The 27,393-nt window shown below is 49.4% G+C and overlaps 1 protein-coding gene across 1 annotated transcript in view; it reads left to right on the top strand.

The window, feature by feature from the left end:
- The window catches only part of TCEA3 (transcription elongation factor A (SII), 3), a 31,604-nt gene extending 9,759 nt beyond the window's left edge, over positions 1-21,845 (top strand). The window contains exons 5-11 of the mRNA XM_012650872.1: positions 2,674-2,736; positions 10,322-10,485; positions 10,673-10,729; positions 13,692-13,846; positions 17,100-17,246; positions 18,910-18,981; positions 21,706-21,845. Of these exons, the coding sequence (XP_012506326.1) occupies positions 2,674-2,736; positions 10,322-10,485; positions 10,673-10,729; positions 13,692-13,846; positions 17,100-17,246; positions 18,910-18,981; positions 21,706-21,714 (667 nt within the window). The 3' untranslated portion in view covers positions 21,715-21,845. The remainder of the gene's footprint in view (positions 1-2,673; positions 2,737-10,321; positions 10,486-10,672; positions 10,730-13,691; positions 13,847-17,099; positions 17,247-18,909; positions 18,982-21,705) is intronic.
- Positions 21,846-27,393: the final 5,548 nt, after the last annotated feature.

The following is a 27,393-nucleotide window of genomic DNA, read 5'->3' as shown; positions in this document are numbered from 1 at the left end:
GGCCAAACACTTGTTTTAATACAATGGAATTATACTCTGTATACTATTTTGTAATCTATTCACATATATATATTTATTCATTTCAATAGTAAGCCATATTTAGTGTAAAAAGTTTAGGAAATCAAACACAAGAAGAAATAACAGAAATAAGCACTGTTAACATTTTGATGTGTATCTTTCTAGTCTTTTAAAAGCATGTATATGTACATTTACATTTTCTTATTAAAATTTGAAGTATACATTTTCCTGGGCCGCTAAATTGTTATGCTAGCGCTATACATTTTCCTGGATGCTAAATTGTTATGCTGGCTCACTTTGCACAGCCATGGAGCTCTGAAATGAAGCTGTCACTGGGACTGAACAGAGAGTGAGGTGGCGTCTCCCCATTCTGCTGGGAGAATCAAATTGGCAGGGGTCCTATTTCAGCTCAGTTAATGAACTTCCTTTCATTTTAGTCTTCTTGATGATTATTCATTATACAAACACTATAATCACATAAGTGAAATTTAAAATAAGAATGAGAACTATTTGTGCACATCTGACGAAGCAGCTTTTATTTTTTTTCTCTTCCCTCCCAGACCTGGTCTACTTATATACATAATTTTTCCATTCTTATAGGCAGAATGTACAAACTATTATGTCATCTTTTTATTTATCTTGCTATTATATCCTAAGCATTTTTTCATGTTTTTGAATAGTTTTCATAACAATCATTTGCAATAATTACAGAATATTTCCGATTTATTGTAAAAAGAAAAGCAAGGAGGAAGGGCCAGAAGGTGGTGGTTCTCTGGGCTAGAGGCTCCTGTCTTCTCTCCCCTCCTCTAGGGCAGGAATTCTGGCTTCGGGGTCCTGCCTGCATTTGTCCACTCTGAAGGGGCACTGGGGAGGAACCCCGCAGAGGAACTCCCAGGGCCCAGGGGGAGTGGAAGGGCATGTGAATGAGGGTCTCACTTCCCCTCTCCCACGCATCTGGTTGAGGGCTGCTCCTGGGGTCGGTGACTCCCCAGCACTTCTGGGGAGAAGTCCCGGGGGACTGGGGAGAAGTCCCAGATAGAAGTCCCAGGGAACTGCAGGAGGAAGCCCTTGGGTCCCGCACCATTGAGAGCATGAGTGCCCGAAGGGAAATGTGCTCTGCAGACAATGTCCACTGTGTGAACAAACCTCACCAAACTCTGCTCTTGTGGAATTGACGTGGGGGGAGTGTCAGATAATAAATATGATAAGTAAATTACATAGTATGTTAGAAGGTAGCACGTGCTATGGAATTAAAAGAGTGGCAACCTGAGCAAGAGGAGTGGTGGCTCATGCCTGGAATCCTAGCACTTTGGGAAGCTGAGGCAGGAGGATCGCTTGAGGGCCAGGAGTTTGAGACCAGCCTGGGCAACATAGCAAGACCCCATCACTACAAAAAATACAAAAAAAATTAGCCAGGTGTGGTGGTGTGCACCTGTAGTCTCAGCTACTTGGGAGGCTTAGGCAGGAGGATCGCTTGAATCCAGGAGTTGGAGGTTGCAGTGACCTATGATGATGCCACTGCACTCTAGCCCAGGCGACAGAGTGAGACCTGTCTCAAAAAAAAAAAAAAAAAAAAAGAGCAGGGTAAGTGAGATATGGAGTGAGTGTTGCAATTTACAGATTAATTTTATAAAACCAATAAAAGGAAAAACTACATTATAGATCATAAAAAGAATGTAGCTACATGCATTTTGGAAAATGGAAACAAAGATTTTATCTTTAATCCCATCATGAGAACATAACAGTGGTTAGCATTTGGGTATATTTTCTTTCAGTCTGTTTTTCCTCCTAGGCATTGATTTCCTTGCATTACTTTAGGCATGGTATGCATCTAATTTGTCTCCTCTTTTTCATTTGCTTTTTTTTATTTTTTATTTTTAGATGGTGTCTTGCTCTGCTGCACAGGCTAGAGAGTGCAGTGGTGTGATTATAGCTCACTGCAGGCTTGAACTCCTGGGCTCAAGCAATCCTCCTGCCTCATCCTCCCCAGTAGCTGGGACTACAGGCGCTCGCCACTACACCTAGCTAATTTTTTTAAAATTATTTTTTGTAGAGATGAGGTCTCACTATGTTGCCCAGGCTGGTCTCAAATTCCTGGCCTCAGGGGATCCTCCCACCTTGGCCTCCCAAAGTGCTGGGATTACAGGTGTGAGCCACTGTGCCCGGCCTTCACTTGCTGTTTCAGCCCAACTCTTCTATCTCCAAGTCCCATGTGTTTCTCCTGTCCTCCTCCTGAAGTGCCTGCTGGAGAGGCTGAAGCTGATCTCTCAGTTTCTCTGGTTCTGGATGAATACAGGCAATTCCCGGAACCCAGTCTCCGTGGACTCCAGCAAGCCAAGGCCTGCCTAGCAGCAAGAAGAGGGGCCTGCTGAGAATTAGTTACTAATAATGAGTAATTGCACGACATAACACATGGAACATACATGGCATGTATTAGATGCTTGGCCCTTGCTTCATCGGGTGGAGGGTAGGTGAGGGTGACCAGCCAGCACCACCTCAAGCTCCACTCCCAGGCATCTGGGTTCCAGGTGGGCTGCCTTATCCTCAGCCCAGCAGGCCTCTCTCCAGGATGTCTTCTCCTCCACCCTCTCAGGGATGGATCCATCCTGATGCCAACCTACGAGAGAGTCTCATCACCAATTTCTCTGATTTCAGGAGAGACTCTGTGGACTCCAAGTCTTCTGCCACCTCCTCTCCAAGAAGACCATCATTGGAAAGGTAAAGGAAGCCAGGCCTTCTCCCTCCCAAACGTCCTGTTTAGCATGTGTCCCTGTCTCTGCTTTAATGGAGGAAGCCAGAGGCGGGAGAAAGGGGGAAACCTCCTACATGATGTTGCCTCCAAATTCTAGGACCCACACAGTAAAAATGAGTGAGCCCCTGAACTGGCAGCATGGCTCCTTCCACTGGGGTGGCTGGAGAGCGGTTGCAGTTGCCCTGTCACCGTCTGGGGAACACTCTCAAGGTCGGACTGAACCCAGTGAGGACGGAGGTCTTGAAAGCCTATGCCTGGAGCGGGCTTTCTGGATTTGCGCTGAACTGGTTAGGGTGCCTACCCAAAAGGAGCATAAATCATTGAATCATTTATTCGTGAAATATTTATTGAGGGCCTACTAGATGCTGGAAACTGTTCTAGGTGCCAGGGATACAGAAATGAGCAAAAGAAACAAAAATCCCTGCAGGCACGGGGCCTCGATTCTAGCAGGGGAGGCAGGTGATACATGTAATAAGTAAATCATACAATGGTTTGGAAAGTGACAAGTGCTATGAAAACAACAGAGGAGAGTGAGGGGGTGCTCGGGGGGTGGTCAGGAAGGGCCTCATCAAGGAAGTGACCTTTGGGCAAAAGCTTGAAAGAGGTGTGGGGGTTAGCCAAGCAGATACTGGAGTCATTCCCTGGAGTGAACAGAGGGGTGGCTGGGGACTGGAGCAGATTGAGGGGGAGGGGTTGGGAGAGTGTGGGAAACAGGAGTCACTGGAGGGTCTTGAGTGTGGGAAGGATGTGACCGAATTTGTCAGGATTGCTCCGGCTGCTGTGCCCGGAATGGATTTTAGGGGCCAGAGTCAGAAGCAGGGCGACCAGCCAGGAGGCTGCGGTGATAATTCAGGCAAGAGACGGTGGCTCAGACCAGGGTGGTAGCCATGGAGGTGGGGAGGAGCCATGGAGGTGGGGAGAAGTGGTGGCTTCGGGATATATTTTGAAGGAAGAACTGACAGGATTTCCTGACAGATTGGAAGTGGGTATGAGGGAAAAGAGGAGTCAAGGATGATTCCAAGATTTTTCACTTGAGCGTCTGCGAGGATGGAGTTGATGCTAGTTGGCTTGGGGCAGACTGTGCTTGCGTAAGTCGGGCTTGGGCTGGAGTTATCAAGAGTTCAGGTTTGGATGTGTTGGATTCGAGGCGTGTGTTAGTCATTCAGGTGGAGAAGGAGAATTGGCAGTTGGATTATACGAGGCTGGAGTTCAGGAAGAAAGTCTGGGCTGGAAATATAAATGGCAGTGTCATCAGTGTGTAGCTGGCGTCCACAGAACCGGGATGAGATCGCCAAGGAGAGATGGTGGATAAGAGAGTGAGTGCGCAGTGTGGTCCAGGACGGAGGCCAGAGGTCCAGGGGAGCGCAGGGCAGGCCAGGAAGTGGTCTAGCTGCGGATTAAGGTGAATGATTAGGATGCAGGGGCCGTATTGGATTCTGGGGCACCCTGGTGGGATGGGAAGGGTGTTGGCTTCTGGGAGAGTATGTGGGAGCTGCACAGTTATTTTAAGCCTAATGTACCAGTAAGACTACCATTGGGGACAAAAAGTAGGGACAGGAAAATTAGGTTGTTTCAAGCTTGGCAGCCGAGGGCCTGCTCCAGCTATGAGTGGAGGCTCTCTGGAGTGCTGGTGCGGGGGGGCATCTGAGGCCATTGCCTGCCTCTGAGGCAAAGAGTTCTGCAGTCAAGTGGCAATGTCCAATGTGGGTGAGGCCCAAGAATGGGGCGCCAGTGTCATCCTTCTTCTAGACCAGTGGTTCTCAACAGGGGTCATTTAGAAATTTGTGGAGTCCCGTTTGGTTGTCACTGTGACTTGGGTCCAGCTAAGGGGTGGAAACGGGGGGGACACTGCTGACATTTAGTGGCAGGAGCCAGAGATGGTAAGTGTCCTAGAACCTGAAGGACAGCCCTGCATAATGAAGCATTGTCCTATCCCAAGATGAAACACTGACCACTAGTCAGTTCTGGGTTTGATGCTGTGATAAAAACAGTCAGCATCTGTGTCGGGGTTTATACCTCCAGACTCCTCTCCTGACTTTGCCTTCGTGGCCTTGAAGCCTCCTGGCTCCTTCCCGTAATGCATTCTCTTTCTGAAGGTCAGTTAGACAGAATGTCTGTCCTTCCAGTGGTTGTGCCACTTCCTGATGGTTCAGTGCTGGGGGTGAGCAACCAAGAGGGACACAGCAAGTCTCGTAAACTTATCTCCTTCCCAGACTGTTTCCTGCACTCTTCCCCTCTGTATTGCACTTTCCGCTTCCATTCCTTCACGCATTCACTTGGCAAGCACACCTGTTGAGCACCTCCTTGCAAACTCAGCATCCTCCGGGGGTCAAGGGCGTATGCGCACACCGGCTGACTGGCGGAGACCACGGCAAACCAGAGAGCCATGCCTGCCTGAAGCGGGCAGCCCCACCCAGCCCCAGCTGACGTTGCTGTGTGGAAATGCAGGCCAAGTGTTCCATGTCTTCCAATTTTGTAAAGAAAAGCCAGACGTCTAGATTTTCATATGAAATTCCCAATTTTAAATATCAGCAACATAGTGATATTTTTCTATGACACAGGGCAGACAAAACTAATTTGTAGTCCCCCCGTTTGTGACCTGTTAGGCCAGGCAAAGATTGAAACCCATGATCTCTGCCTTCACGGAGCTAACCGCTAGCGCAGAGGCAGACGCCGAAATGCTTGTTTTTAGAAGGGGGTAGACGTAACACACAATGGGAACGTAGGAAGAGGGTCTCAATATGAAGCCAAGGGAGACTTCATGGAAGAGAGGATTCGAGATGAGGATTGACAGATGAATAAGAGTTTGGCAGACAAGCCAGGAGAGGCATCTCAAGCAGAGAGAATGGCACATGCAAAGGTGTGGCGGTGAGGGTGAGCGTGATGCTCTGGGAACTGTAGCTGGAGTGCCAGAAAACAGACCACCAAGGCCACCATGATGACAGGGAAGAAGGTTGCATGTTACCTATGAGCTGTCCCTAACCTGGGCTGTCAGAATTATTTGAGGTTTGCCGGTGCAGTAACTGAAGTTCCCTCGAGGTGGCGCTCAGGAGCAGCGAGCCGGGCCTCCAGATACCTCCGCTCAGACCTGGGGCAGGAGGATTGTCTAAAGGTTGGCGCTGGCACGTCTAGGGAGCAGAAGGAAATTGCTGATAAATCCAACCCCCCAGCCCCACCCTGGCCAATGATTCCCTCTCTGCAATTTGGCGCAGTTCCCAGTCGTGTGCATTGAAAGCAAAATGAGCGTGTTTGCCCGAAATGCCGCCCAGACACAAACTCCAGCCAGCCAGCCAGCTCCTGGCCAAGCAGGAGGGACCGGGGCTGGGTGTGCCCTGCCAGGAAGGTAGGAAAAAGTGCTCCAAGCAGCCTAGCCTCGCTCAGGTAAGAGGACTCTGGAAAACTCTCTTTTAGAGACACAGTGAATTGTGTCAAAAAGAATTGGAAAGTCAGACAGACAGGTTTGTGGTCTGACTCCAGCGTTTGCTAGTTGGATGGATGACCTCAGACAAGTCAGTTCAGCTCTCTGAGCCTCAGTCTAGTGATTTGTAAAATGGGGATAATGACAGCCTCTTCTGAAGGTCGTTGTGAGAATCAAACAAGGCGGTGAGATGCCTGGCATTGTTCCCAAACCATGTAAGTGCTCAATAAATGCATAATACTTCGTAGTAAAACATGCAGTGTGTTTATCTATGTAAACGCCTAATGCTTTGTCACTGGAATTCTCTTAGGTGCTTTAATCCTTTTAGCAACCCCATGAGATGGGTACAACTGTTATTCCCATTTTACTTGTGAGAAAACTGAGGCACCTAGCGGTTGAGGAACTCACCCAAGGTCACATAGCTACAAAGTACTGGTATCAGGCTTTGAACCTGGGAGTTTGGCCCTGGAGCCTGGGTTCTTAATGAATATCTCACTTCAGTGTAGGCATTCCAGAAACGACCACTGTTATTACTGCTGTTTGCTATGCCTCCTTTAAAGCGGCACGCGATAGCCTCCCCCAGCGGTTTTCTTCTGGCGAGTCACAGCCGCTGAGGATGTGTGACAGGGCACACAGGTCAGTGAGGCACCGCCCAGCTGCAGGAGAGGGGTTGGCTGCAGTCATGGGAGTGGACAGATGCTGGCTCAGAGACAGAGCCCCCAGAGAGTGGGGCCACTGACCTTCCAAAGAGGCCCTTCCTGTCCCCACAACTCAGCTCTGTCTGGACCCCCTAAGTGTGCCTTTTATCTCTTTGTGATCAGTCCCTCAATTCATCGTGTATTCATTCACTCACTTACTCATTCAACAAAGCTGTTTCGAGGGCCTACCCAGAGCGCCGTCAGCGGTGCTGGCATGCAGTGCTGAACCAGCGGCAGGGTCCCCATGCTCTGGAGTCTGTAATCTGGAGATGGAGGCAGACGATGTTTATAAACACATAAACAAGTTAATTACAGACTTGGTTTGGTAAGTGCTGGAGAGGAAAGAAATCAGGTGATGTCCTAGAGAGTCATGGGGCAGGGACAGGGACAGACTGCCTTGGCCGAGGTGGCCAGGGAGGGCCTCCCTCAGGACGTGGCATGTGAGCTGAGACCAGGAGGAGGAAGAGCATTGCAGGAGGAGGGACCAGCCAGGGCAAAGGCACAGCCGTGGGAAGGATGCGTGTGTTTAAGGAAGAGAGATTTGTAAAATGGGGGGCTTCAGCGAGCCATGGGGGGAGCATGGCATGAGGTTAAGTCAGAAGGGGTGGGGCAGGGGCCAGGCATGGAGGATTTGGTGAGGCCATGGTGAGGATTTGACTTTATGCTGGAAATAATTGGTCAAAAGAGGGGAGTGACTTGATCAGCTGTGAATTTTTGAGAGGTCCCTCTGTCTGCCTTGTGGCAGATGAATTGAAAAGGGGCAAGAGGAAGGGAGAAAACAGCTTTGGGGCTGTCGTGACTGTGCAGACGGGACTCCCGTGGCCAGGACCAGGCTTGGGGCAGGGAGATCCATTCACGCAGCCCCCCAGTTCATATCCTTCCCAGCCGTTCCTCGCCCAGACCTTTCCCTCCTGCTGAAATCTGACTCTCCCAGACAGATCTGCTTAGATCTCAGCTTCCCTGTCCCCCTGCCCTGCTGCCAGGCCACCCAGTTGTCAGGCAGGGTTGGGTAGAATCGAGGCTAAGTTAGTCTGGGACAGTAAGTTTCAAACTGCATTAAAAATAAATAAAAACTAGGAAATGAATCCCTTTGGACAAAATTTTTAGAAATTCAAAATGTAAACCTTATAAGAGCAGAGCCTGCCATCCCCAACCCACCTCACCTTTGAGGAACCTCAGGGCTCCAAGAGAACACAAAAATCCCCGAGGTCCAGGGTCTGTGGTGACAGAGGGGATCCAAGGTCAGCCCAGACTGCAAGAGTTGGGAGACGAGGAGGTCACTGGCAGAGTTCACACTGAGAAGTGCTAGCAGGATGTTGGATGGGATTCTCTTGTAACTCCAGGTTTTTGATACTGGGAAGCCTGGGCTACTCAGTCAGCCTCACTCTCAGACACAACTCCTTGGGCCTGGAAGACTTTGTCAGAAGCCCAGCATCCTCTTCTTCCTGAAAGAAAGTGGTGCATCTATAGCCTGAAAGTGAACGTGAGAAGCAGCTGTGGATCCAGGCCCCAAGGCTGCCCAGCACAGCTGCCCAGGCTGTGTACTGTACAACTCCAGGAGATACCCACATACCGGTGTGAATGGTGCCCCTTGGAATTATGAAACTCAGCAGCCCTTTGAGCCCTTGCACAAGGCAGGGCTTAGTGTAGTAAGACCCTAGAGTGAGTCTTAATTTCACTCCAGGAGGGAACCCTAATTTTTCTACTCTGATGAATCAGTTTTTTTCTGAGCAGAGGTGTGGGAGCTGGCTGGCAGATCCTGCTGTGTTACTGAAAGAGAAGGCGAGAAGCGTGGAGGAATGAAAGCAGAAACTTCCGGACTGCCTGGCCCCTGCCCCAAGAGCAGTGCAGAAACAGCTTGGAAAGGGCCGGGGGGCAGGGGGGGACTTGCACAACTATCACAGTCCCTTTACTTCTCCAAGGCTCCCTTCCTTCATCTATAAAAGGGGGCGAGTAACTCATGACTCCCAGGGTTATCAAGAAGAATAGACAGCGAGCACATGGTACATGGTGGCTTTTGTTATTAGCATCCTTCACAAGCCCCAGAGTCTGGCCAGATCCTTTCTCTCCAATCAGAAGCTCCCTCGCCCTCACGCCCCAGCCGCCCTGAGCCGCTCAACATTGCCCATGCAAACTATGGAATCCACGCTCCCACGTGTTTCTGCCAAGAATGCATTCTCCCATCAACTCCTGAGTGGCCAGCTCTGCCTCTCCATCCCTTGCTGAATGTTTTGGACTGAATTGCACTGTAGCGTGACCCTTGTACCTCCCTGGGGCCACATGTAAGTCATGGCATCGTGAGGCCGGTTGGCACAGGCAACCGCAGGGATGCTGGGCGACACCTGTCACTGTGTCACCAGTACCCGCTTCACAAGGACCAAGGACGGGTCAGTAACAGTTGGAGTCTGAGCCTCAGCCTGGTGTTTTTGGTTGCATGTATCAGTATTTCATTCTTTTTTACTATTTTTCTATTGTGGTAAATAGATGTAACAAAATTTGCCATTTTAACCTTTCATTTACAGCATAAGAAAACAGATATTCTATCATTTCAGATGGATTAAGATTTACCCAAATATATAGAATAAATTAGCTATCCTTGTATATTTCAGGCTTCCTGGCTACTCTTATTCATTGAACTTACTGTATAGATTTTTTTATTGTGGTAAAATAAGCATAACGTAATATTTACCCATTTTAACCATTTTTCAGTGTATAGTTGAGTGGTATTAAGTACATTCACATTGTTCTGCAGCCATCACCGCCATCCACCCCACAGATGAACTGTTTCATCTTTCCAGTCTGAAACTCCATAAACAGTAACTCCCTATGCCGGGCACAGTGGCTCACACCTGTAATCCCAGCACTTTGGGAGGCCAAGGAGGGAGGATCACTTGAGGCCAGGAGTTCAAGACCAGCCTGGGCAACATAGTGAGACCCCCGTCTCTACAAAATAAAATAAAATAAAATTTTAAAAATAAATAAATAAATATTTACTCATTGAATGAGTAAATAAATGGTTCACATGTTTATGAGAGCATATAGAGAGAGCAGCTAGCACAGCGCATAAGATTGCAATATAATTATTGGTGGTGTTACAGTACGGTTAAGACACTGGGTACTGGAGTTCAACTGCTTGGGTCTGAATTCTGTTTCTACAGGTTTGCTGTTGTGTGACCTGAATCAAGTGCACCCTTAAAGACCTCTTTCTCTGTGATACACTTTAAAATGCATCTCTCAAATGGGGTTAAGAATAGTGTTGACCTCAAGGGGTTGTTATGAGGATTAAATGAGATGATCCATGGCAAGTGCCTAAAATAGTACCTACGTCATAGGGTTGTTATGAGGATTAAAGGAGTCGTTCAGAAAAACATCTAGAACGGTGCTCAATAAATGCTTTATCTGCATTATCAAAATGTCTATTACTGTCGTCCTCAGATCAAACAGCAGCAAATCGAAAGCGGAGACCCCCAAGACCCCCAGCAGCCCCTCGACCCCCACGTTTGCCCCCTCCATCTGCCTCCTGGCGCCCTGCTATCTCACAGGGGACTCTGTCCGGGACAAGTGTGTGGAGATGCTGTCAGCAGCCCTGAAGGCAGACGGTGAGAGGGCCTGGGCCTGGGACGGGGGAGGGAAAGGGTCCCTTTTCGCTCGCACCAAGGGCAGGTGAGGTTCCATTTTTCTCAGCGCCCTGGGGCTGCTTCAGGAGCACGGTAGTCCTGAAGTACAAGCAGGCTTCATTGCCAAGGTTGCATCTGGCTGATGCCTGTATTTCCTAATCTCCCTTAGACGATTACAAGGACTATGGAGTCAACTGTGACAAGATGGCATCAGAAATCGAAGACCATATCCTTGAACTGTGCCAGGTCTATGGGTGCCTGGACTGTCCAGCAGCAGACCTGCCGAGTGCAAGGGACCTGGGACAGTGGGGGAGGGCAGAGGGGAGCGGGAAGGGCTCTGGGAACAGCCCCCGCTCTGCCCCTGAATTAGAGCTCTTAATCCTAGCTAACATTTATTATTACGTTTCACACCTGCTAGCAAAACCTGAAAATGAGCAGTACCCCATTCAGAGTTGAGAACAACTCCAAAAGGTAGGTCCCCTGATCTCTCCAGTTTTATAGGTGAGGTCGCTGAGGCTCAGAGAGGTTAAGTCACTTGCCAAAGCTCATATAGCTAAGAGTAGTGGCAGAGCTGGGATTTGAACCCGGAAAGTATGACTCTAAAACCTGAGGACTCAACAGCTGTGCCAGACAGGCCATATCACAGTGTGTCTCCGTTGATCAAGTCGTTGCCTCCTGGCTCAGAGTAGACAGAACAGATAGCATTTCTCACGCTCAGCCTCTCCCCTCTTCCATCCTCTGATGTTAACAGCTCCCATTTTTTACTCTCAAATATACACCAGGCACTGTGCTGGGCAGCTGACACTTCCTATCTCTGTTAACATCACAGCAATCTCTGTGAGGCAGGGGCTGTTGTTCCCATTTTGCAGATGAGGAAACTGAGGCTTGGGAACTACTGGGTGTCAGAGCTGGACTGGAAACCTTGGTCTTTGAATTCCATATAGTGAACCCTTTCCGTGTACCCCTCCACCCTCTTCTCATCTGAAAGGGGCCTTCTATAGACAGAGGAGGTGACCGTCACCGTGATATAGATCCACCACACCAAGAGATCTTAGGCTCAGGAGAAAAAACTCCCTCCCCACTGCACCCCCACTGAATGAAATCATGGAATTTCTTTCACTGGAGACAAAGGTTTGCATGTCAGAGATAAAGAGGTGTGGAGGGAGGGGAACAGAATCAGGGGACAGAGTCTAAGTGTCACGCCGAGGTGCGTGTGACCCTTTTGAGGTCTCCTGGGTTCTAGCTGGGAGCTCAGCTGGGTCTGTGCGGGAGAGCTGGGGCCAATCTGCAGACAACAAATGTGGCCGTTTCCATCTCCTGCCGGAGGCCACCCTGACACCCTGCAACACTTTCTGGTCGTTTCCGTCCACCATCATTTAATGATGCATCAGCAATACCTCAGCAAGTCCTGCGCCACCCAACACCTCAGAAAGTACATTTTCGTGATTTCTTATTAATTCAGGAACACAGAGCACAAAGTATTAGGACTATCCCAAACTTGATTGTCATTTTCTCCTGAACAGTAGTCCCTTCAAGCAGCCCCATCTGCCTTCAAGCCCAGTTTGAAACAAAAGTGGGTGGTCTAGTGCATAATTCCACACCTGGCCTTGCCTCCTCACTCACGTCCTCCATGAAGGAACGTCCCTCTTCTAAAGGAGAGGAAATGAAAGCTGCATCAAGCTCCTTCGCTCTTTGTTCTTAGCTGCCGGGAGGTCAAGGGGGACGATAAATCTGGGGGCTTGACTGCCGTGTCCCAAAAAAGATCCGTCCCAAAAAAGATCCGTCCTCTTTGGAGCAATTCTGTTCTGACATTGCAGCCTTGGGGCATGCGTGACCTCCTCCGAGGGCTTGGTGACCCCGCATCTGCTGTGGTCTCGGGAAATGGAGACCTCAGGAAGAGGCTGATGAAAATATCGCCAGCCTGCTCTCCCCACACAGCAACACACTCCAGGAATCCCGAATGAACACGTGTTTTTGAACACATTTTTTGGTTTTCACATGCATTGCGGCACACTCTTTGCTTTTCACGCTTTTATTGGACAAACAACCTTAAAACAACAACAACAGAAAAAAGAAATAATACCACCTTCCTTCCTACCACTTCTAGCAAGTCATCTCTTTCCATTTCCCACGTTCTCTCTCTTGTGTATGGTTTTTCCCAGCAGCGGCTTTGTCTTCCCGATTCTGCTTGGCTCGGGAGACCAAGAGAATGAGGCTGTGTTCCCTGCGCTCCTCCAGAGGGTGGAGGAGTGGGAGGCTCGGACGCCTGCCTGGGGGTGAGGGAGGCCTGTCTGGGATGGAGTGTTTGGACAGGAACTCACTGTGGTCGGTGGCCAGGGGTGACTTCCTGCGGGATGAGTGGGGAGAGCATTACCTTTGGGAGGGGGTCTGGCTTCCAGCCCAGTCTCTGCCGGGAATTTGCCCTGTGACCTTGAGCAAGGGCCCGCACCCTTTCTAAGCCTCAGCTGCCTCATCTATTACTGGGAGAAGTAACTCTGCCCAGCCCTTCCCAGCATGGGTTCTGTGGGATGGACGGTCCTAGGTATTCTAGGGGAAAGGGGGAGGGGCAGGGCTATATGATCAAATATACTGGGAACACCAAATTAAACAAAGCTCAATGATTTCTTCAGTACCACACTTCTTAGAGCCTTAAACACGTGGCTCTTAATCTTTTCCTCTGACAGCTGGACTCGCAACCTCCAGGGAGGGACCCTTCCCAACTAGGTGTTATCTTCATCATTGTCATCATCCTAATGGCCTGTAAATGTTGCGCACTTGATGTGTCCCAGACACCAAGCTAGTGCATCATGTGGCTTAGCTCACTGAATCCTCGTCACAGCCCTGTGTTTTATAAACAAGGAAACTGAGGCACAGAGAGGTCATGTGACTCACCCGAGCTCACACAAGAGGTTCCGGCAAACCCAGGGTGCCTGTTCCCGGGGTTCCTGATGCCACAGTGCTTGCTACGATCTGATCTTACCTCAGAGGTTGTTTCCCGTCTGTGATACTCGGCTGACCCCATGTACCCAAGTGAGGGCCCACTTGGGGGGTCAGAGGTCACAAAGGGTCCTGACCCCTGTAGAAGTCCAGGGAGAGGAAGAGACGGCCCTGGGGCTCCTTGGGCTTCAGGGCAAGGCTCGCATCCTGTGGCCCTCCACGAGCGGCTGGCTGGCCCTTGACCATGTCACATATCTACCAAGAGCTCAAGAGCACGGACATGAAGTACCGGAACCGCGTGCGCAGCCGAATCAGCAACCTCAAGGACCCCAGGAACCCCGGCCTGAGGCGGAATGTGCTCAGCGGGGCCATCTCCGCGGGGCTCATTGCCAAGATGACCGCAGAGGTGAGGGGGTGCAGGGAGCCCAGGCCCTCCCGCTGTGCGGGGTCTGAGAGGCGGTGGCTGTGACTCGGCAGACTGAGCCAGGGAGCTTCTCACCCGGAGCCAGCCCAGCCTCCCACGGCGCTCTGGACCGCAGGATCCCAGCACAGCAATGGACACGCATTAATTGTGCGGCGTGTACGGCGTGTGGAGTGTGTGTGCGGCGTGTATGCGTGGACTGTGTGTGGTATATACACGTGTGTGCGGTGTATATACCATGTGAACTTTGGTGTATGTGTGTGGAGTGTGCATGATGTGTGAGGTGTGTTCAGTGTTTTGCATGTGTGTGTGTGTGTGTGTGTGTTACGTAGTGTATGTACATTTTTCTGAGGAGAGGGTCACTGCTTTCCTTAAATACCAAAAATAAACAACAAAGAGCCCTGGCTTTAGGTAAAATGGGGACCTTGGCACAGGTGGGCCAGGGTTATCTTTCTGTCTAAAGTATCTGATCTTTTCAGGCAAATAGCAACGTATGCCCGGAGTTATAACTGCGGCTCGGCTTTGCAGCGTGCCAGTTCAGGTTGCTAAACAAAAATGCCACAGACCGGGCGGCTTATAAACAACAGCCATTTATTTCTCACAGTTCTGTCGGCTGGACAGTCCGAGATCAGGGCGCTGTCAGATTTGGGCTTTAGTGTCTGGCGAGGGCCCACTTCCTCCTGGACAGCCATCTTCTCACCGTAACTGCACGTGGCGGAAGGAGTAAGGGGTCTTTCTCAGGCCCTTAGTAGGAGGGCACGAGTTTCATGCCTAAGGGCTCTGCCCTCACCCTCATGACTTAATCGCCACCCAAAGACCTCACCTCCTGGGGTTAGGATTTCAACACGTGAACACCAAGGAGACCTTCATCCTGGCTCACTTTTTGCCCCAGGCAGGAAGTTTCTATAAAAAATACAGGACAGTTTTTGGTCCAGAAGGAAAAAGCGCAGCTGGGGATCGGGCTGCCCGCCGTGCTGCGGCTCCGGAGGCAGACGGCAGCCCACGGGGCAGAGGTGGATGGATGCCCCTCCGCATCCCTATACCCCACTCTCTTTTTATATCTTTCCTTCTTCACCTGACTCCTTCATTCTTCCCCCTTCTCTCTTTCCCTCCCTACCCAGACGTGTCTGAGATATCTATTAGCGCTGTTGAGTGAGGGGGCCCCGTGAGGAGGGGGCTCTTGTCCGTTCACTGTCCGCCCAGCGCTGACAACAGTGCCTGGCGCATCGCAGGGCTCAACGAGCGTGCGTCGAGTTCACAGCTGGTGTCCTTCCCTACCAGTTACACAACACGAAGATCCGGGTCACCCCCTACTCTCATTTCCCTCATTTTTCACCTTATTTTCCATATGCTCGCACTTACTCCATGTGTCTTTGATGCTGCCTCAGTCTAAATGAGGCAGGGCAGAGATGGGTGAATGGGTTGGTGGGTGAATGGATAGACTTCTCTGTTCTGTCTCTTAGCTGGCACCCAAGACCCTCCTTCCACAATCTGATCTCCAGCCGCGTTCTCCCACGCTCCTCAGCTTGAACCCACCTCGAATACTCTTCCCCAGACTTGCTATTCTTGTCCTGTGATCTTTTGCACCTGCTACTCTATTTGTCTGGAATGTGCCCTCCTCCTTGGGAACTCCTGTCTTTCAAGACTGGTTAGGGTATTAGCTTCTTCATGACCCACGCTAACCCCAAACACCTAGCCACCGTCCTCTGTGCTTTCCCCTGCACCTGTAGGCCTTTGCTTTAGCACGTCCTTCCCTCTCTTGTGGTCCTGTGTAAATGCTTGTAAAACCCGGGGGCAGGAACCAAGTCTTCATATCCGAACCCTTTGGGCTCAGAGGCAGTGGTGTGCTTGAGCCTGCTCCCGCCAGCTCAAGAGAGCTGATTACGCGTAGCTCTTCCCAATTCTGCTTTCAGTTATATCACATCAGTAGCTTGAAATTGGCCATAGTGGGAGCATTTATACCGTGCAAGTTGACAAATGCTACAGAGCAGGCACCCCCACAGGCAAAGCCGGCTTACCAGCACACCATTGCAGTTAAAGGCATTCAATAAATTAGCATCCAATAAATGTTGAGTGAACGAATGCATTGTGCTCAGGAAAATCTCCTCACCCCCAGATTACAGTCAGCTGCTTTTTATTTACATGGCCTTCAGTTGACTTGTTTTACTAACATACCTCTGCCATTGGTTAGGACCTAGCCCTCGAATTTAGCATGCTAGGACTTAAACGTTAGCGTGCACCAGGATAACTTGGGGGCACTAATAAAAATGCATATTCCTGGGCCTGCTCTTAACCTTTCCCGTTCGTGAGAATCTGCATTTTATCAAGCAGTCTAAGTGATTATAATGCAAGGTCAGCACTCTAAAGCGATTTGACCTTTGTGCCAACACTGTTCTCCGTGGTTTAAGGAGTCAGGACAGACAGCAACAATTGAAATGTTTAGCCAGACGAAATCCTCATTTTAACGGTGGCTTTAGCCATCCTCCTCCCTGCCCGCCAACCCTTAACTAGAGTCTCTCCAATTTGAGCGTCCCCCTCTCTGCTCTCCTCTGGCAGAGGCTTAAGGGGAGTCAAAGGGCCAGGGAGATGAAAGGGAAGGGCCTGGGTAATCAGACACGGAACGTCGACAGCGAGCTGGCGGGAGGCAGGAGACATGTTCTGCAGTGCATGCTCACAGGTGAGCAGTGTGTGTGAGCCCAGGAGCTGCAGGGTTCTGCTGAGGTGGGGGTAGCAGCGGCAAGTCGTGGAGAGTTGAGACAAAGTTCCCACTAAGCAGATGGCTGGGCAGGGATCACAGCTCAAATGGGCATTGGGTCAAGGCCAGACTGGAAGGATAAGGGGAGCATCACAGATCAGGTGGGCAGTGGTCGAGCCAGGTCAAGCAGGAGGTTTCGGGCCAAGGTCTTGGCAGCAGGGCGAGCACCAGATCTGAAGGCGCGTGCGCAGAGTGCTGATCCTGGGCAGAGGCTGTCTGCCTGCCGCTATCCTGGACGTGCCTTACTCACCTGGGCCCAGCCAGAGCCCCTAGGTTTGACCTTCCAGCCATGGGTGGAATGAGGACTCTTCAGGTACAGCTTTCTTCCAGCCGGGGCAGGACCAGGAGGCCAGGCCTCCCTCCATCTCCTGCCACTCAATCCAGCATGTTCCCTCCTCCTCTGTTCAAGCTCTCTAGAAACTGGGTGTGGAGCAGGGCCCCTGGGGCTCCCGAACTCTGAAGGGCAGACTTGTTTCTCTCCAGGAAATGGCCAGTGACGAGCTGAGGGAATTGAGGAACGCCATGACCCAGGAGGCCATCCGTGAGCACCAGATGGCCAAGACTGGCGGCACCACCACTGACCTCTTCCAGTGCAGCAAATGCAAGAAGAAGAACTGCACCTACAACCAGGTAGGGACAGTGCGGTGGAGGAGGCCACAGGGGCATGGAGGTGAGGAACCGAGAGAAGCTTAGGGAAGAGCCAGAGGGGAACAAGGGCTAAAACTCCGCAGGCTGCAGAGAGAAGGGCAAGCCTTGGTACACGAACCTGTGCACCTGTAGCTAGAAAATGTTCTCCTGACTTTGGAATCACCCAGCTATGTGTCTGTGAGGCTTGGCCAGTGTGTTCTGGCCTGCCCTGAAGTGGGACTAAGAAGAGCCAGACTCACAGAGCACAGAATTGCTGTAGAGTCACAGATGGTTCGAAGAGAACTTAGCCATGTGAAACTCAGCTCCCTTGCTCTACACACAGGGAAACTGAGGCCCAGATAAGGGGTAGACGGGCTTTGCAGCTTTGCCCAAGGTGGCAGAGCAGGCCAGTGGCAGAGATAGTAATAAACCCAGATTCAGACCCTTCTGCCTGCAGCCCAGCTAACTCGGTCAGTAAAGCCTAAGGGGCTAGTCCTGAGTCCTAAGGGTGGAGACCACTGCCCTGGGATGGGGAGCCTCAGAAGCCATGAGGGCTCCTTCCCTTAAAACCAGATAGTGGCCTCCTGTTTCCTATAATTTTCAGAAAATTGCACATGGTATGCCCCTGGAGCGCCAATATTCTTGGATTCTAATTGTTGTCTAGTCATTCTAGAGCTCTATTCATTCCTCCCTCTGCTTGCTGTGGCTGCAGCAGAAATACAGCCTTGCCATGGTGGAGGCCTCCCTGGGAGAATTCTGATTCAGGGATGTTTGTGCACGTTCCTGCTCTCTCCCAGCCAAGCACGGTTCCATGCGGAGTGATGTGCTTCCTGTGCCCTGCCTCCTTCCAGAGTCAACTGCCCATTAGCCAGTGTCTCTCCCACAGAGAAGCCGCACTGATACCCTTTCTCAGGTGTCACCGCTTTGCAGTGACAAGGCTGTGTCTTCATGGCAGGCTGCTGGGCTCACTCATTAGTGGAAGGTGGGAGTGGTTCCTCCCACACCACAGATTCCCAGCTGACAGCATTCAGAGCTGAATGTCAGCACAGTAATGACTTGCTACATGTCACGGCCAACCAGGGCTGGCCTTGGAAAATCAGAACAGCAGCTGTTAAATGTGGTCATGCCAGGGCTTTGCTGTGAGAAATCCAGTTCCTATACCTGAATGATGAGGTGAGGGCGATGAGAAGCTAGAAAACACTTTATTAAGTAGTCCCTGTGATCCTCAAGTGCCTTTTCTCTCAGGGCCTCAGTTCTTGCACGCATAAAGTAAGGATGATGAACCAGATGATCTCTAAGGAGCTTCCAGCTCACTCGAGTTCTGACAGTGAGTCTGTCCAGCAGGGTGTGTTCAGGGTGAGTTAGAGAACACTTCCCGTAGAAGATGAGTTTTGAGGCAAGAGAGATCAATTGCAAAGGATCAACAAGAGTGAATGTGCAAAGGTCAAGTTAAGCCAGTGAGATACTGGGAGTGAGCTGATGGACTGCCAGAGAGGAAAGTGTACATTACCGAGTTCTCAGTGATAAGCGAAGCGAATTGCCAAGGTGGGGTGGGAATATCGGTGCCAACCTGTGGGATTTGGACCTACTCCTAAAGACAGTGGGAGCCATAGCAGGTGCTAGAGCAGGGAAATGATTTCATGAGTGGGTCTTTTCTCTCTCTCAGGTGCAAACAAGGAGCGCTGATGAGCCCATGACTACCTTTGTCTTATGCAATGAATGTGGCAATCGCTGGAAGGTCTGTGTGCCTGTGTCTTTCCCCGTCCCCTGTCAACCACAGACCCTGCCCCGCATGAGGAGTAGTATACCCACAGCCCAGAAGAGGCCTCGTGCGTGGGGCTGGGGGCTTGCCAGCCTGCACAGAGTAGGCCTGCAGAGCCATAGGCAGTGGTGGGTGGTTGTTGGGGAGGTGAGGAGAGAGTGTGCGTGTTTTAATTTTGGAAGGGCACCAAACTGGTGTGGGGGCAGCAGCCCACATTTTGTCACAGTATAGGCAAGTCTGTCATTTCAGCACAGTTGGAATTGGCTTCCTGAGATCCACAGAGGGGAGGAAAAACAATAACACTCTGCATTTGGGCTACGCCTCTTTGCAAAGTGCTTTCACAGCTGGTATTTCCTTTGAACCTGGCCACAGCCAGGGATGAGAGACAGGAAGGCTGAACCTTGTCAGAGGGGCGTTGCCCCCTAATGCCACCAGGTCATCTAAGGCAGCTCTGGAAAAGCCTTATAATGCCCAAGGTAATGGCCCAGCTCCTGTAAAGGCAGAGGTTTTGTTTTGGGGCATGGAGCCAAGCAGAGACTCCTCCCAGAGTGTTCCTCCCTGCCAGGTCGTCTTCTGGTCATGTGACTTATGTCAGTTTCCAGTTGCCATCTGACTTGCACGTGCCCTTGTGATGTCTGGGCCACCAGGCAGGCTGCAGGTGTCCTAAAAGTACTAAGACACGTAGAAAAGGGTCCAACATCAAGTGGAGAGCCCTGATTTCAGGTCCCATTCTGCCCCACTCACTGTGTGACTCTAAGCACGTCACTTGCGTCCTTGAGCAAAAGGGTAATGATAATGCCTTCCTCCCAGGGTTGATGTGAGGATTATTACGTCTGCACACACATTGCAAACAACTGCAAGAACTGTTCCTTTATAATATATATAGATATATATAGATTTTATATATATTTATATATATCTATAGAGATAGATTTTTTTTTTTTTTTTTTTAGAGACAGGGTCTAGCTAGCTCTGTTGCTCATGCAGGAGTACAGTGGTACCATCATAACTCACTGCAGCTTTGAACTCTTGGGCTTAAGTGACCCTTCTGCCTCAGACGCCAGAGTAGCTAGGACTACAGGCATGCGCTACCACACCAAGCTGCTTTTTAAAATGTTTTTGTAGAAATGGGGTCTTGCTGTATTGCCCAGGCTGGTCTCGAACTCCTGGACTCAAGCAATCCTCCTGCCTCAGCCTCCCAAAGTTCTGGGATTATAAGCATGAGCCACCGCACCTAGCCCCCTTTTATAATATTATTCTCACTTTTGGATGAGGAAATTGGGCTCTAGAAATAGTTAAATAACAAGACAAAGTCGCAGTTTGGAGCACTGAAAGACAAATTTATTTTTCTTACTGGGGGCTTCAATAGAACTTACATATTTTTTAAGGTAAAAGCCAGATGATTATATATTTTTTCTTCATTCACTTTGCAATCACTTAGGGATGGAGTTAGCATAGTGACCTAGTGGTTTAGAGCATGGGCTTTGGCACAGGCTGAAATCCTAGCTTTACCCCTTTTCACAGTGACTTAGCTAAGTGACCTAAATGCACTATGCCTGGGTTTCCTTATCTGTAAAATGGGGGTATTAATATCTAGCCCACATGTACCCTCACAATACCCTGGAATAATAAAAAAAAAAAAAGTGCAAGGTGCACCACCCAAAGGATGGACATATTTGAAACTCGGACTTCGGGGGGAGGGGGGAAGGGCGGCAAGGGCAACATACGTAACCTAAACGTCTGTACCCCCATAATATGCTGAAATAAAAAAAAATGTCTAGCCCACAGAGCTGTTTTGAGGATTAGAGAGGGTAATACACATAATGCATTAACAAGGCCTCTGACGGCTCATATGCCATCTTTGTCGAATTAGAAAAAGATGTCCCTTCCTCCAGGAACACATAGGCTTGTGCCAGGCTACAGAGCAAACAGCATAGCCTGAGTTTCCACCCAACTTGCCCCTTTGGCTAGGCTCTTTTGTGCAGTCAACGACTTGTACAACCATACAACAAAAGCCCTAAGCACAGACATGCCTGATACATGAAAACCACTATTCTTACTATTTTCAGTGTGTTAGTTACTAGTATTTTGGGAGTTTGGGCAAGTCATTTAACTTCTCTGAGCTGCTTCCTTACCTATAAAAATGAGACTGATACTAGTGCCTACTTCATAGGGTGATTGTAAGGATGGAATGAGTTAACACACATTAATACTGCCCAGCACAGAGTAAATGCTCAATTAATGGTAGCCCTTGTGATTGTTACTGTCGGGAAAAGGACATTCTGCATTCTCTAAACCCTGCTCCTCCTCCTTCCTTGCTATTACTTGGAGAGACAGGACTCAGCAGAGGAGGCAACTACACAGCTTCTGACATTTTCAGATAGTGACAGTTGCCATGTGGGAGACCTAAAGTCTAACCAAGTGATGAATAATAGTCACAGTGATGTTCTCAACCATAAATTGAGAGCCCACCACATGCCTGACATGATTACTATTCATTTATTACCTGATACAATTCGAGGCGTGATGCTTGCATTTTACAGGTGAGTGATTTGGTCACCGTCACACAGCTAATAATGGCAGAGCTGGAATCTGGACTCTGTGTAGCTCCAGACCCGCCCCCCTTTTTCACGTTCCCCCACAGCCTCCTTGGGTGATGCAGACAAACATCTCACATTCTGTTGCCTTTTGCTTTCGTAGTTCTGCTGACGGAACAGCGGCCAGCATTGCCGTGAACACGGTGCAGGAGAATGAAGAGAAAGCACTACACTGTCTGAATTGAGAAAAAATAAAGACTAAAATGAAGAAAAATACTGAACTCTGAGTGGAGTAGTAGGGATAAGAGGAAGAATTCTTCTGCAAATTAATAAGCAGCTATTAATAACAACTGGCTATTGGGGGAGCCTAATGGAGTATGATCCTAAGAATCTGTATTGACAAACCTCTTGTAGAAACACCTCAGGGCCGAGGACCCGAGGTGTCATGTTTTAGACAGTGGGCTGGCAGACCTTCACTTCCAGTTCCTTCCCTCCCATCCGAAGGTCCCAGCCTTTTCTGAATTGACAAATACCAGATCAACACGGATCTAACCCCACCCCCACCCCAGAGTTGCACGTGCACAATGGTTGATAAATGGTTTGGCTTCAGCAGGTGTTACTTCCGCACCATGTAGAAATGTTTCTTCCCTACTCTTTGCTCATCTCTTCCCAAACTCCCTGCTATTCCCTCTCCACAGCTGGCTGTGGGGCCTTTGAGGACTCTAGGCCGGGTCCCTCTGGGTGGGGGATAGATCTTTAGCTTAGGCTTTTTTTGTGTGTGTGAGACAGAGTCTGGCTCTGTTGCCCCAGGTACAGTGCAGTAGCATCATCATAGCTCACTGCAACCTCAAACTCCTGGGCTCAAGCAATCCTTCTGCCTCAGCCTCCCAAGTAGCTGGGACTACAGGCGCGTACCACCACACCTGGCTAATTTTTCTGTTTTTTAGTGGAGATGGGGTCTCGCTTTTGCTCAGGCTGGTCTCTAACTCCAAAGCTCAAGCAATCCTCCCGCCTCAGCCTCCCAGAGTGCTAGGATTACAGGCGTGAGCCACCGCACCCGGGCTGAGCTCAGGCTTTCTGAGTGAAGATTACAGCAGTACCCCTGACTTCCATGTCCCTGTGTACCCTTCCTGAGCCTCAGAATCTGCCCAGGCCCTAGCAATGTGTTCCTCACTACCCCATCTGTGGCCTGAGCTTCAGAAGACATTTGCAGAGCACAGAGACCTTGTCATGCTTCTCTCATGATGATATTGGCTTGCTTTTGATGCTAATAGGAACTTTAGGCAAAACTGGAAACATCTGGAAAAGCCTTACAGCAGCAGTTGGGGCAACTACAGCCCAAATTCCTGATATACCCTGGGCATCGTCCACTTTGGAGTTGGTAACCGTCTTCCTCCTTCCACCCATCGCGTGCCTTCTCCAGTAGATGAAGCCCGTAAATAAACTAGGTACAGACGCCTGCCACCATCTTCTACTGAACGGTTAGATTTGGGGTGAGTCCCTTGGAAAGATTGAAAATCTGCTCACAAATGATACAACACAGAGAGGTCATAGATGGAATGGGGACTGGAACCGAGGTCTGCTTCCTGTCACTGAGCTCGGTGCTGTAAAAGAGCCAGAGCTATTCACACGCTCAGCCCCTACCTTCTAGGAGGTCACAGCCTGGCAGGGAAAGCAACCACAGGCACAGACTCCACACCAGATGGGATGTGATGCATGCCACATTTGAGGTACAAATACTATCCACAGAAGTGCAGGGGAATGTTGCTTAGAAACCCAGGTGCTTGTTAAGCTTCAACACGGGTAGGAATCCCCTGGGGTTTGTGCTGAAATGCAGATTCTGATTCAGCGGGTCTGGGGTGGGGCCTGAGAGTTTTCATTTCTAACAAGCACCCAGGTGATGCCAGTGCTCCTGGTCCACAGACCACACTGTGAGTAGTAAGGGCTTAGATGTCCAGATCTTTCTCTGCATTATCTAATCCTCCCTCCAAATGTCTAGAAACCAAAAGAAGAACAAACTAGAAACCACTGTCCATTAAGGAGGTCAAGAAAGGTTACTTTGGGGTGGATTTTTTAAAGGTGGCACCCTGGGGCGATCGTCAGTAGTCTGAATATCTGTTGTGTTCCCTGTGTCATAGGCAAAGAACAAAACTGGATCTCCACCCTCAATAACCTTACTGTTTACAAAGGAGATGAGTCAGATTAAACAGCAGGAGAACGAGTCAGCTCAAGTCTACACATCTATACAGTATACGTCTGTATTCACAAAAGGACACAGAAGAGCGTGAACAGGCTACAGACTGTTCATCAGCAGGTGGCCATACCCTGCCCACGAGCCTCCCTGCGTCCATACTGGATCCACTCCAATTCACGCTGTCCACGAGACAGACCGGCGTAGGCTTTTCAAAATTGCAAATCTGATCACGTTAGAGTCCCCCACTCTACCATCCCCCATTAAAACCTTCCATTTCCCCCCACTACTCTTGGCAAGGCCTCTGCCTCGCACCCACACTTTGTTACAGCCACACTGGCCTCTGAGTCCTTCCTGGCATGCTGTGCTCCTTGTCACAGAGTGTCTCCAAGTGCTGTTGGCTAGAACACATGGTTTAACCCCACCTCCTCCTTCATGTCAGAGATGAAGAGGGTGTGAGCTACACACAAGTGAGTTAGCATTACCTTCTGCCACCCAGGAAGGCTTCCTAGGAGAGGGGACATGGTTACCTTACAGGAGGAAAAAGAGGTGTTGTAAAACAGACAGGCAACATGCTTGGGATGGAGGAGAGGTCTCACTGGAATGTTATGGCCAAAAGACCTTGAAAATTTCAAAAGTCCATGCAAAATCCTATGACCAATTTACAAGATGTTTTCAAAAGGCTCCAGGAAGGGCGGGCATGGTGGCTCACGCCTGTAATCCTAGCTCTCTGAGAGGCAGAGGCGGGTGGATTGTTTGAGCCCAGGAGTTCAAGATCAGCCTGAGCAAGAGCGAGACCCCGTCTCTACCAAAAATAGAAAGAAATTAATTGGACAACTAAAAATATATAGAAAAAAATTAGCCGGGCATGGTGGCGCATGCCTGTCATCCCAGCTACTCGGGAGGCTGAGGCAGGAGGATCGCTTGAGCCCAGGAGTTTGAGGTTGCTGTGAGCCAGGATGATGCCACAGCACTCTAGCCCAGGCAACACAGTGAGACTTTGTCTCAAAAAAAAAAAAAGATGGTTCCAGGAACCTAAAATACTATGGAGCTGTGGTCTGCAGACCCCAGCTGGAGTCTGAGGAACTGGGCCACGCAGCAGGAGGTAAGCTGCATGTGAGTGGACAAAGCTTCATCTGTATTTACAGCCGCTCCCCATCACTCACATCACCGCATAAGCTCCGCCTCCTGTCAGATCTACGGTGGCCTTAGATCCTCATAGGAGCACATGTGAGGGATCTAGGCTGTTCACTTCTTATGATCTGAGGTGGAGCTGAGGCGGTGATGCTGGCCCTGGGGAGCGGCTGCAAATACAGACCATCATTAGCAGAGAGGTTTGACTGCATGATAAATGCAATGCGCTTGAATCATCCCCAAACCATCTCCTCAACCCCATTCCCCAGTCTGTGGAAAAATTGTCTTCCATGAAACCCGTCCCTGGTGCCAGAAAGGTTGGGGACTGCTGCTCCAGAGAATAAGTCTTTCTCAGTAATCTCATCCAGACTGCCAAATCTCTGTCATTAGCTCCGATTTTTCTTTGTCTCAAGACTTACGTTACCAAGTGACTATTTGGATACTCCTCCCAAGTACCCCACCAGCCCTTTCAACACAATTAATCCGAAACTGACCTCACATCTTTTCTTTAAGTCACCTCTTCTGCCTTTTCTATTTCTGTCAACTAGTTCATTCCTGAGAACCATCTGTGACCCTGTTCCCTTGTCCTCTCTGCTGGTTACCCGTTGTACAGTCCCTCCCTTGGTTGACCCGTCTTTCCATTGTCATCACTGTCAACATGGCCTTTCAGGTTTTTTTCTTCCTAGGACTGGCACAAAGGCCTTCTACTGTTCTCCCAGGTCAAAGCACTCTCTCCCTGCCTTCCCTCATCTACCCTGCTGGCTCTGAGCATCATCCCCCCAATCACCTTGAGTAGGTTCCACCAGCTATTAAATAAAATCCAATTCCTTGGTTTGACTTTGAAAGCTGCATCTGCCCTCTGCCTTTTTTGTGAGGGGCCGGGAGGCTTTTATTTCTGTGCTCCACTGGACTCTCCAGCTCTGCCTGGCTTGGCTTTGGTGGCTCATCTTGTGCTCCAGCCTCAGGAAGAGATTTGCCCTGTGTTTGAATACCCAGCGACTTTCCCACTTGTGACTGCCTATTCTGCTTTCTTCTCCCCAGCCCGGTCCAAATCTTACCCACTCTTCAAGGCATCACCTCAGATGCCCATCTTCTGTAAAGTCTCTGGTCCCCTGGCAACATGAGATAGTTCCTCAGAACTCCCACGGCAGTGTGAAACTGTCACAGCACACATTGTGTTCCACCATGATGAGGATGATCCCATTAATATTTCTTTGTATGTTTCAACATGAATTTGGGGGAAATCAAAAAATAATAATAAAAAAAGAATTTAGAAAATATATATATATACTTCTTTGTGTGACTGTGACAGTAATATCTATTAATCATTGAGCATTTACTAGCTGGGCATCTTGGGCACATTATATAACTTCTCCATGCTTCCATTTTTCTCTGTAAAATAGTGGTAATAATAGCTCCTAGCACAAAGGGTTGTTGTGAGGACTTATTTAGTTAATACAAGCACAGCACTGAGAATCATGCCTGGCACATAGTGACTGCTTAGTAAACGTTGGCTGTTGTTATTACCAAGTGTAGCACTTTACATTGACCGTTCTCAACTAGCCTTCTGACCCCATGAACCAGGTTACCATTACTATACTCTTTTTTTTTAATTGTAGTAAAACACACATAACATTAGCCATTTTTAAGTGCACAGTTCAGTAGGGTTAAGTACATTCACGTTATTGTGCAACTAATCCCCAGAACTCTTTTCATTTTGCAAACTGGACCTTTATATTCATTAAACAATTCCTCATTTCTCCCTCCCCCCAGGTCCTGGCAACCACTATTCTACTTTCTGTTTCTATGAATTTGTATTACTATAGTTTTACAGATCTAGAAAACCAAAGTTCCAAGAGTAATTCACTTCTAGGAGACAGAGCCTAGATTTGAACCCAAGCCCTTGGTCATGTTCTGAGCCACTTTGAAATACGGCTTCATCTCACTCACAGAGCATCTGAGATGTGTTTTACCTCCACCCATAATAATGATGGCCACCATGTGCCAAGACCCTCCTCTGTGCCGTTCTCACATTTAATCCTCACAGTAGCCCTGCAGTCATTTGAGGGGTGGTGGTCTATTTCCCAGCCCAGGTCAGGTACAAAATAGGGTTCAGTGAATATGGGTCTATTTGATATCTTTAAGTAGGTGAAAAATACTAAATAAGTTTGTTGTACATTTTTAATGCAATTGTCTACATTTTTGGAAAATATTGATTCTTTCTGGAGAAAACCAACTGAAATGCATGAGGTCATAAAGAACCTCCCAGTCCTCTCCACTCCCCACTCCTCCTGCAGAGTCAATCTGCTCTTCTCACCCTGGGCCAGCCCCCGTCTGCACCTCCACCAGCTTTGCAGATCAGCAGCCAAAGGCAGAGACAAATGGGCAGGCAGGCAAGGGGACATGAGAGAGTGTCCCTGCTCTGCTTCCTCCCCCTGCCGCTCTACCCCCACACTCTTCCCTCTAGCCATAACCAATCCTGGCCATTCTGGAACTCGACTCTGTCCTTTCACGCCTCCATGCCTT

The sequence above is a fragment of the Propithecus coquereli genome, unplaced genomic scaffold (genome assembly GCF_000956105.1).
Source record: "Propithecus coquereli isolate 6110/MARCELLA unplaced genomic scaffold, Pcoq_1.0 Scaffold341, whole genome shotgun sequence".
Taxonomy (NCBI): Eukaryota; Metazoa; Chordata; class Mammalia; order Primates; family Indriidae; genus Propithecus; species Propithecus coquereli.
The sequence above is the reverse complement of the archived record's forward strand: the minus strand, read 5'-3'. Positions and strand labels throughout refer to the sequence as shown.